This window comes from Eptatretus burgeri, chromosome 7, assembly GCF_056783735.1.
Source record: "Eptatretus burgeri isolate ZD-2024b chromosome 7, Ebu_testis_v1, whole genome shotgun sequence".
Lineage (NCBI taxonomy): Eukaryota > Metazoa > Chordata > Myxini > Myxiniformes > Myxinidae > Eptatretus > Eptatretus burgeri.
In genome coordinates this window covers 54,652,594-54,663,719 of record NC_140967.1, presented here as the reverse complement: position 1 = coordinate 54,663,719, position 11,126 = coordinate 54,652,594, and the positions used below count along the sequence as shown (strand labels likewise).

General features: G+C 46.5%; 1 protein-coding gene across 2 annotated transcripts in view; it reads left to right on the top strand.

The window, feature by feature from the left end:
* The first annotated feature begins 2,914 nt into the window (after positions 1-2,914).
* Positions 2,915-11,126, top strand: part of LOC147023289 (glypican-5-like) — a 121,295-nt gene continuing 113,083 nt past the window's right edge. The window contains exons 1-2 of one of the 2 annotated variants that reach the window (XM_085888536.1): positions 2,915-3,265; positions 6,601-6,762. In XM_085888536.1, coding sequence (XP_085744662.1) covers positions 3,070-3,265; positions 6,601-6,762 — 358 coding nt within the window. In that variant the 5' untranslated portion in view covers positions 2,915-3,069. The remainder of the gene's footprint in view (positions 3,266-6,600; positions 6,763-11,126) is intronic. The other variant, XM_085888537.1, reaches the window with a different exon arrangement.

Below are 11,126 nucleotides of genomic sequence, written 5' to 3'. Positions count from 1 at the left end.
CTCATCAGGACAGATTTGCATAAACCCACTGTGGGCGGCAAGCACAGAATATACTTTAGCTCAAGGAATTTGAGCTTTGACTTCCTGAATAGTTCTCTTTGGGTGGTGCTCACACTTTATACACTCGTTTAAGTCCTTGGGGTCTATACAGATGCAGACTGCCATTACGAAGAGCTGCTACCATGGAACTCACCCACTCAGTCGGGCATTCTACCTTTATCATGTGACCTTTGGTTGCCATCTCTTGTAGCTTGTCAACTATCTTCTCCTTCAATGTTGCAGGTTATCTGCAAGGAGGGTGAACCACTCCATGTGACCCTTTTACAAGCTTGATCCGATAGGTTCTGAGAAGTGTTCCAGTTGTCTTGCCAACTTCGGCAAACTCATGAGACTACTGCTTTCTGAGGCACACGACTGGAGGCTGAACCAGAGACAATTTCTTGAACTTGACAATGAGGTCTAGGGCTTCAGAAGTAGCACCTGATGTTACATTCTCCTGATTGAGGTCAATGACCTCAAAGCTGGACCTAGTGGTCTTGTCCTAATGAGAGGGAGAGAAAGAGAGAGTGTGTCACAGTACCTACTGGGTGAATAGTGCGATTCGACTAGTTTCTCAAATCTTTCTGCGACATTTGTAGATTGCCTGCAAGGCGCTGGACTGACTGGTCGTCGCTGAGTGTTGTCAGGAACGGAGTCAGCTGACTCAGCACTTTGACAGTCTGTGCCCACTTGTCAGAAGTGGCGATATTGCTGCTCGGATGAAGATCGTAGATCCTAAGAATGTCAGATTCCTGGACTCCTTCTTGAGGAAGATCTACTTGATCTGGATCTGTCTCTTCCAACACACCGCTAGCCATTGGCCGATCCACGTTCCGAGCCATCCTGCTTGACGAGGCTTTGGTATATCAGCGAGCGGCCCAGACTGGACAAAACTGACATGATTTCTGAAATGACAAAAATCCTGATACAGATCGAGATGATCCCAGTCGATCGAGGGATGTTCAAAGTTTGACGATGCCATGTTTATGGAGATGAATGTAGCTACTCATGCAGGCACCATTGTGCCCGAAGCGAGGCCAATTTTATTTGCCCAATGACGTTTGAATGGTCCCGAAAAAAGAAGTGCACTCAATCGACAACCAACAACAACAACAACAACAGCAAATAATGTAACCACAACAACAATCGATTATAATGATGTAACCCAACGCATACATCACAGGGGGTAAAACACCAATGGCAGAGTTGAAGGTAAAGAGGGAGGGAAACTTGGGCAAACAATGCATGTGGGGAGGAATGGTTGGGGTGGGGGTGGGGTGGGGAGCAAGAAAGGATACATGGGGCGGCTAAGACTCACCTGTAAGCCCGATTCGGGCAAAAACAGCGCCGTGTCATTCCGGACTTACCTCCCACTTGCCTGCCCAGCCCACAAATTGTTAGAGCAGTCCACCCAAGACAAAAAGGCCTGCCTCAGGCATCAAGATGGTTCGGTGGGGGGGGGGGTCACTGCCTCGGACCCCAGGGTACATTGAGGGGCCCGAGCTTCTCCTGTAACTGTAATTTTTCATACAAATGTAACAGAGAAAGGATGAGAGCCCCCGAGGTTGTTTGCCTCAGGGCCCGTGCTTATAATTTCGACACTGTCGAGGCTCATGTAAGAGCTAACACACAGAACGTACAACAAGGGGAGCATGAGACGAGGGGTGGGAGAGGGAAGGAGAAAAAGTGTGTAACAGAGACGTGAGATCTGTGGAAGGGAGAGGGATGGAGTGGGGTACACAGGGTAAACAAGATGGACACCACAGGGACTTTCAGGAAGGAAAGCAGGGAATTTGAAGGAGGTGGGTCTGTGGTGGATTAACGGGGGTAGAAAAGATCATGGTTTTGGACGGGGAAAAAAAAAATAAGAGATGGTGGTGAACAGCTTGTTTTGAAGACCTGGTTCATTATTTATTTCGAGTTCTGCATTTATTTGTTTAATTTTTGTCTCTCATGTCATAAACTGACTGGACTCCTGTGTTCATGATTTACTGTGGTTGCTAGTTGACAAATGAACTCCCGTGAATTCAACAACTTTTCGTCTTATTGCTGATATGGAGTTACTGCCCCTTAGATGTAATCACTGGTTTCTGCTCGACGAGGAGAACATTTTGGAGAGTGGTCGCTTACTCGTCCACATTCTGCTCATGGCGAACTCCGGGATGTTATTTATGGCCGGGAGGAAGAAGGAGAGGGGAGGGGACATTTTCCTGATTTATATTTACTTATCAATTGAAAAGCAAAAATGGTGGCGTTCCTTGGGCTTGTTGCGCGTCTCACTCCGTGAACCTTTTGAACCCCCTTGTGATTGACCATGATGTACCTTCCCACGATTTAACGCCATTTTCTTGACGCTGTGGTGTATTCCGTAAACCGTGAAGACCGTGGTGCACGGCATTTCAAAGTCTTATCAAAACAGGGTTTAAAGTTCGAGGATGCATCGCACTCACTGTTCATTTAATTTGTTCCGATTATGTGTGTCGTTATTGACTATGCTCATGAGGATGATCGTAGACCTCACTTTGGTACTCCGGGAAACTAGACCTTTGGTACTCCGGGGAACTAGACCATGGGCATAGAGCATTAATTCCGCGAGACGAGCGGTCAGAAAGGCTGAATGAGCAGATCGAGTTGTGCAAAACATTTAGGTATTATAGGGTACGTACGTACTATATAGACAGATATTTATAATTGCGAAAAGGATGACTGAATAATTGCACATGCATTTACAGCGCAGTGTTTACCCTGCTCACTGCGGAGTTGAGGGTTGGCCGTAGAAGGGAGGGAAGGTTGTTGTAACTCTTTCCTCTGTCAACACACCTGGATGTGCACCTGTTGAAGGGCGATCGGGTTTCGTCCGAATGGGCAGCAGCGCCACCCGGGCTACGAGTGAATGGGGCGGGAACAGCGCCCGCGAGGCTGGGACCCTGAGACAGACGGAGGAACGTCCCGCCCCGCGGGCTCGGCAGGGACACTCGAGGAGGGCTGCGGAGCCCCGAGCCGATCTTCACGCGCCGACCGGGGACTAGCATGGCGGGAGGTCGCGGCCGGACTCGCGGGCTCGGAGTCGAGCCTTGCACGGTGCTCCTGTTGGCCGCGGCGTTCGTTGCGGCCGCGGGTCCGGCGCATGCGGCGGGTGCGGGCAGGAGCTGCCAGGAGGTGCGATCGGCCTTTCAGCTCAGGAACATCGGACCAGCCACCTGGGTGCCGGATACACCCGAGCAAGGTGCGATGATAATTGTCGCGTCTGTGAAGATGGGAACTGAGGGTCGTTTTGTGGTGGTGACCAAATTGTGGTCTTGCAAGTAAAGGTGCTACCATGCAGTCGTGGCCAAAAGATATTGGCATCCTCGCACTTTTTTCAAATAACTCACAATTTTTTTTCAAAAAGTAAGTTGAAATTGACAAAAGTATTTGGTCTCCACAATTCTTTATTCCACTCTTAAACTTATAGAACCTTTGTTTTTGATTCAGAACAATATATCCGATTAAATGAGAAAATAAAAAGAAATGGCATTGACAAAATTATTGATACCCTCGACTTAATATTTGGTAGCACAAGCTTTGGACAAAATAACTGCAGATAGCCATGAATGAGCTTCCTACACCTCTCTACTGGTAGTTTGACCCACTCTTCTTATGCAAACTGCTCCAGTTATCCCAGATTTGAAGGGTGCCTTCTCCCAACTGCTGTTTTCAGATCTCCCCACAGGTGTTCAATTGGATTTAGATGAGGACTCATTGCTGGTCACTTCAGAACAGTCCAGTGTTTTGTCTTGAACCATTTCTGGGTGCTTTTTGAAGTGTTTGGGGTCATTGTCCTGCAACAAGACCCATGACCTTCGACGGAGACCCAGCTTTCTAACACTGGGTTTAACATTGTTCTCCAAAATGCCTTGGTAATCTCCTGATTTCATGATGCCATGCACAAATTCAAGGCACCAGTGCCAGAGGCAGCACAGCAACCCCAAAACATCACTGAACCTCCTCCATATTTGACTGTAGACAAGGTGTGCTTTTCATTGAAGACTTCATTTTGTTTTCTGTAAACATCAAGATGATGTGTTTTACCAAAAAGATCAAACTTTATCTCATCTGTCCAAAGAACATTCTCCCAGAAAGATTTTGGCTTGTTCAGGTGTGTTTTGGCAAACTCCAGTCAGGCTTTCTTATGTCTCTCTCTCTCTCAGCAGTGGGGTCCTCCTGGGTCTCCTACCATAGAACCCCCTTTCATGGAGTTGGCGACGGATGGTGCGAGTTGAAACTGTCGTACCTTGTGTCTGAAGGTCAGCTTGAATCTGTTTGGCGGTTGATCGAGGTGCTTTCTCCATCCACCACTCGAACAATCCTTCGCTGCAATCTTCGATCAAGTTTTCCTTTGTGGTCATGTCCAGGGATGTTGGCGACAGTGCCATCGACCTTTAACTTCCTGATAACATTGCGTACGGTGGACACAGGAACATCAAGGTCTCTGGAGATGGACTTGTAGCCTTGAGGTTGTCCATGCATGGTGACAATCTTGTGGCTGACCTCCTCAAACAATGCTCTGGTTTTCTTTCTTTTCTCCATGCTCATTGCGGCGCACACACGGTGACACAAATCACCAGAATTACTCCTTTTCTCTGTTCAAACTGGTTGATTGAGTGATTTTTATATTGCAGGCACCTGCAACTCACTACAGGTGGGTTCATTTCCAAAGTAAACGAGAATCACCTGCTTGAAATCTAATTGTTTCCAACAACTTCTAAAAGGTGCCAAAAATATCGTCGGGGCCGTTTTAGGATTTCTGTGTTGAATAAGCGAAGATCTAGTAAAAAAATTTCAGCTTTTTTTTGTTTTGTTTTGTTCTCCTGGAAACCGAAGAAATACATATGTGGGAACCAAAAGATTTTTTTTTTTAATTTCAACAATTTTCTGGAAGAAATGATGCATTATTTTTTTTTTTAAAGTTCAAGGGTTCCAATATTTTTGGCCATGACAATATATATGTACGTTAAAAACCCGCAGTATCTTTTGAAAAGGGTAGGCCACTGTGTGCCGTGACTCTAGCCTCACTGCCCTCATTGTATACATCCTTTTTAATGCACCGGTGGCGTATTAAGTGCTTCCTGATGTATCGATGCACCGAGCAGCACGAAATGGTAATTTCATCAAAGTCAAACAAATCGTTTCCTTCATGTTGATTAGCCTCCTCCTCCAGCTCATTAACGATATACAGAACAACAGTAAATCTGCACAAATCTGACTTTTGGAGCTCCTTGTCCAACAATTTGACTGTCATGGATTTTTTGGATTTTTTATTTTTTTTTATTTTAAATAATAGCATTTAAAGTACACTTCAGTACTGTATACAATATCAACCGCGCGGTGCCTATAAGTGCAATTGATTGCGTGCCAGTCTGTTTTAAACTGGACTTCCATTTATTGTCCTTCGGTCTTCTTCGTCTCTAACTGACACAACTATTCCCACGTTCTTGTGGGGTTGGCTGGGGGAACCTTGACCAAAGTGTTTCACGAACCGGTTGGCCAGGCCTGACGTTCGACTAAGGTTAAGGCAGGTTGCTGTAATTTGTAATTTGTTCAGGTTGCTGACAATAGCTCGCCTGCTTTTTGTGAAGGACACCATGGGATCTTTAATGTCCATCGACTAATGCCTGCAGATGTGGCATCCATTTGAGCGTCTCTCAGAGAGACAGCGCACGCATCGATGAATCGCCCTGCCTGTGAAACATGGGGATGACAGTTTATACCTACGTCGGGATTCAAACCCAGGCTAGACAGCTTAGAGGCGAGTGCGCACACTCATCGGCCATCCTGTCAGCCCCATTTATTGTCATTCAGTCCAAAAATTAATTTCTTCAAAAATTATTAGCCTGATGATGTGGATTGTCAAATACATATTTCTCTGTGTTACTCTTAAAAATGCCAACAGGTTTTGATTCTTATTCTTTGTCCTCCGACTTCTTTATGTGATTGTAATGACTATGTAGTTGGTAGTTGTAACAGCTGCAGATCTGTTGAACATACATATCCTACAGCCCCCCCCCCCTACTCCACTTACAGCACCATTGATTGGGTAGTCACTCAATGTTGTCATCACCAAATTCACTCCTTTCTTTTGGTCTATGACAAAAACTGGAGTTTGTTGCTACTTTGCTCTTGTTCACACCTCCACTTTATATGTGTGTATCAAAAAACCCTTTGTATCCAGGGTCCAATAATTAGCCCAGCCTGTTCCCAAAAGTGACGGGAGAGGCTATGTAATCTGTGTTGGTGTGTCTGTGAGTCTGCACACTGATAAACCTTATTATTGGACCCAGGGTGTGTGAAACGAGTCCCCGAGCCAAATACCCCGGTGTGGCTCTGCAATGTTTAATGCTCTGTCTTGTTGGCATTGTACTTGTTTTGGGATCACTCTGGCTGAACCAATGCTGTGATTATTCTGGAAGAGTTTTGCAGAAGAAGAAAACGAAGTTTCCAATTCAGAATTGCCTCCAAACTTTGCTAAAACACCACTGTTGAAATCCAATAGTGCGTGCGTGCGTGCGTGCGTGCGTGCAGGTCAAGGGCTGGCTGTGTGTAGTGCAGGCAAGATGAGTTGCTGCTCTCGACGAACAGAGCTGCGGTATCTAACAGCGGCGGTTCGGGATGTGCGTGAGGCAGTGCGAGCTGAAGCTTTGCCTCTCAGGAACGCGCTCGCAAGGCACAGCACACAGATCATTGGTAAGGAGAGAAACTCACGACAATAATGCTGGTCATTTGCTCAGATATTAGAGTTGCCCCAAAAGCAATGTATCCCTTTTTTGGTAAGTGAGTGGAACAAAACTACATCTGATGCAAACTTTGAACCATTCGGCATCTTCTCCACTTGGAAGGATGGCTGCATGTTCTCATTAATATCCCTGGCTGATCCCTTTAAAAGGTGGGATTTATTGGAAGCCTTGATGTCATAGTCATAGTCGTAATGGTGGTGGTGGTAGTAGTAGTTGCATTGGTTGTGATGGTGACCTGTACGCAAGTTAGTTTTGGAAACAATTTGAAATTGATCGAGAAATGCAACAAGTGGCTTAGTTTTGGGGTAAATATCATACATTGTAAAAACAAGTCTCAAGCTATGGATAATTTCCCAGAAATTCTTTCTTTTTCATTTAAGGCTCAAGCAAGAGCTTGTAATTAATTTGCATGCATTACAAAGACACACTTGGATAGTATGTGCAGGATGTCGAGGTTGGACAGGTGTGCAACTTTTGGTAAATCTCTGAGAATGAGTTCGATCAATTTCCCATCTCAAAAAATTGACAGATGTTTTGAGGCTTGTGTTGTTTTTATGATGCGCTAGGCATTTTTATCCGTTGCTTTGCTGACAAATTTAATCAAAAAGACAACATGTTGTACTTCGCAAACATTCTGCTCTATTCCCCTATCATTTGCCCGAGGTCATCTTCCTTCTGCTTTTGCTTGAAAGTCAGCGAACATCACCTTCGTCAGCCAACTTCTTCTCATTCTTCTTGAGCAGCCACAATTATTCCCACGTTCTTGCAGGGTTGGCTGGAGGAAACTTGGCCCAAGCCTTTTATGAAATGACTGGCCAGGCCTGATGTTCGACTCGGGTTCAGGCAGGAATTTGGCATTTGGCCAGGGTGACGGTGATAGCTCGCTGACTCTTCGAGAAGGACACCGTGGGACATTTAACGTCCACCAACTAATGCCCACAGACAGGATGCCTGATGTAATGACGATACACACCCTGCCTCTGAAAGCCCAAGATGACGGTTTATAGCTGAGCCGAGATTCAAACCTCGGCCAGACAAGCTTGGAGTTTAGTGTGCGTACCTCGAGGCCATCCTGACACCCATCTTCATCAGCTATCCATGCTGCTTATATATGGTTCTAGAAAGAAAATCACTTCCGCTTCCTCGAGAAGCTCTGTGCTGGAATGTTTGGATTAAACCTCCACTTTAAAATTGATAAAAATGAAACATTTTGAAAATTTTGAATCGGTCTCATTCAGATTTCAACATCACCGTAATGCATATCGTTCAGTTGTTTAAACTTTCTTTACATGAGAAGAAGATGATTTCAAGCCAGGTTAGATCTGTGACTTGCTGCAAGTACCAAGTAAACCTTTGTGAACCTGTTTCATGGTCGGGTTGTCGTCGACTAAACCATCTCCCCCACCGGCTTTTCTGATGATGAGGGTGTATGGATATGGACAACAAGCAGGACGAAGAACAAAACCTGTCAAACCAAGTGTCTCAAAGGGTGGAGGAGCTCCTTGTGAGCCAACGGCCATCCATAATCTTGTGCCCAACTGTGTCTGCGGACGTCCTGTTGCAGTTGGGTTAATTCGTTTTTTTAGGCGGTTGGGGGCAGGATTTTCACTCCGGAACTGTGAAGCAGAACTGCACTAAGTTCCTTGACTTTGCAAGAAGTCATGGACTTAGGGTGGCTGGTTCATGGTTTCAGTGCCCACAGGCTCATCGCTGGACTTGATATTCCAATGCTGGTGGTGTGCCAAAGGGGATTGACCATGTGCTTGTTAATGCTCACTGGAGGGTGATCCAGAACTGCAGGGTCTACCGGAGTACTCAATTCCTCAATACCGACCATGTGCTTATGGTAGCAACTCTGAAGGTGCAGCTTAAATCCAGGAGAACGGTACCATCCCAGCCTCGGCTGGATGTTGGCAAGCTCAAGAATGTTTGTAAACTGGAGGTAGCTGAGGAGTTTGTGAACAGGCTGAGTGGGGATTTGGGGCGTTTGGGTGCTTTGGGGAATCCTGAAGAGTTGTGGAGTGCCTTCAAGACCACCGTCCTTGAAGTTGCCGGTGGATGTCTTGAAACTCACCGTAGGGTGAAGAAGAATTTTGGCTCAAGGGACACCAGGTACTATTGACCGGAGTCGCAGGGCCAGGCTGAATTTCAAAGCTGAGCTGTACAACGAGTTGAGGCGTAAAACTGTACGTGTGCTGAGGGTCGTAGGGTAAGGAGGGCTACGTGTGAGGAAACTGTGAGGGGGCAAAGCATCACCTGTGGTCAAGTGATTTTCGTCCTGCTTACAGGAGAATTTGCACATTGCATTCCTCCAAGCCCATCCCTTGGAGTACTGCAGTTTGAGCAGAGGGTGGTGAGCTCTTGACAGAGGAGTCCAAAGTGAAAGCCCGCTGGACCGGTTACTTTGAGCGGCTGTTCCAGGCTGATCCACCAGCTGTTAAGTTGGATATCGGGTGTTACGATCCCAATTGCTGACCCTCCAATCAACTGTACCACCATCATTTGTGGAAACACAGGCTGCGGTGAACTGGTTGAAATGGAGGTAAAGCTCCTGGGATCTGTGGCATCCATGCTAAACTTCTCAAGGCTGGTGGAAATGTTGTACTCATGTAATTGCATGCAGTTCTGTGCTCTGCCTGGAACACAGGCATCATCCCAACTAACTGGAAAAAGGAGCCTTGTTGTCCCTCTCTGGAAAGGGAAATGTGATCGCCAGGACTGCAACAACTACCGAGGGGTGATTCTGCTCTCAGTGCCGGGCAAGGTCTTTGCTTGGATCATTCTTGATAGGGTCATTCGCCATCTGCTTGAGCACCAGCATCCAGAGCAGTCAGGCTTTAAACCAAAGAGGGCAACGATTGACCGCATGCTTGCCCTTCTGATCCTCACTGAACACAGATGAAAGTTTTGGCAGGGGCTGCTTGTAGCCTATGTTTATATCTGTAAAGCATTTGATTCAGTGAATTGGGATGCCCTCTGGAGGATTCTTGGTCTTCGTGGGGTGCCACCAAAACTCTTCAATCTGATGTCTGAACTGTACTCTGGTACTGAGTGTGCTGTGCGATGTGGTGATACCATCTCCGACTTATTTCCAGTTGATACTGGAGTTCGTCAGGGGTCTGTTCTGCCCCCACACTTTTCAGCACTTGTATGGACTAGATTCTGGGGAGGATGTTGGAGAGATGAAGCTGCGGTGCATCGTTTGGGAATGTCAAGATCTCTGATGTCAATTTTGCAGATGATGCAGTCATCTTTGCGGAGAATCTAGATATCCTTTTGGGGGGCTTCGAGGTGCTGAATGAGGAGTCAGAGCCACTGGGATTATGGGTTTCCTGGGACAAAACTAAGATCCAGGCTATGAATGACATATTGGATGCTGCTATCTTGTTGCTAGCTGTTTGTGGTGATGATGTTGAGGTCACGGAGAGATTCACTTACCTTGGCAATGATGTTCATGTCTTTGCTGGCTGTGAGCCAGAGGTCAATGGACATCTCGGTCGGGCCTCGGGAGTCAGGAATCACTGGATCATGGTTTATGGCACTGTCGGTACCTGTGTGGGAGGATGAAAATCCAAGTCTTCAGGTCCTTGGTGCTTCCAGTCTTGCTCTATTGATGTGAGACTTCGACTCTGACCAGGGATCTGAGATGGAGACTTAATTCCTTTGGTACCAGGTCTCTTTGGAGAATCCTTGGCTATTGCTGGTCAGACTTTGTGTCCAACCAGCAGTTGCTGAGAGAGACTCAAATGAGATTTGTTACCTGCATTGTCCGTGAGCATCACCTGTGGCTGTATGGGCAAGTGGCTCGTTTTCTTCATGCTGATCTTGCTCACCAGATTCTCTCAGCGATGGAGCCTCCGTGAGTGAAGGAGGACAATGGGCTGACCACTTGCCTCATGGTTGCAGTAGATTGATCAGCATCTAAAGGAGATGGGGATGGGGATAGGCCAGGCATCTGCCTGAGGGATGGCCAGGTGGAGGCCCCTGGAGCATCGACGGAAAGTGGACGCAGCGATGCGCTGCTCTGGCGCATGCTCCCATACCTGACCTGACCTGACCTGATTTGTAATACTGGATACCACCTGGGGCACTATGTGATACACATTTACATTGAGAATTGAGGTCTTCACCCACACCCTGAACCCCTTCCCCCAAATATGCTACCCTGGCAAAAAAAAAACATACTTGGGGAACCCTTAGGCAACATTCAAAATTCGAGTGGATCAGGTTCTGTAGTTTATTTATTTATTTTTTGAAGTATACATAAACAAATGAAAATATATATATTTCGAAACGTGTGGAGTGTGACGAGAG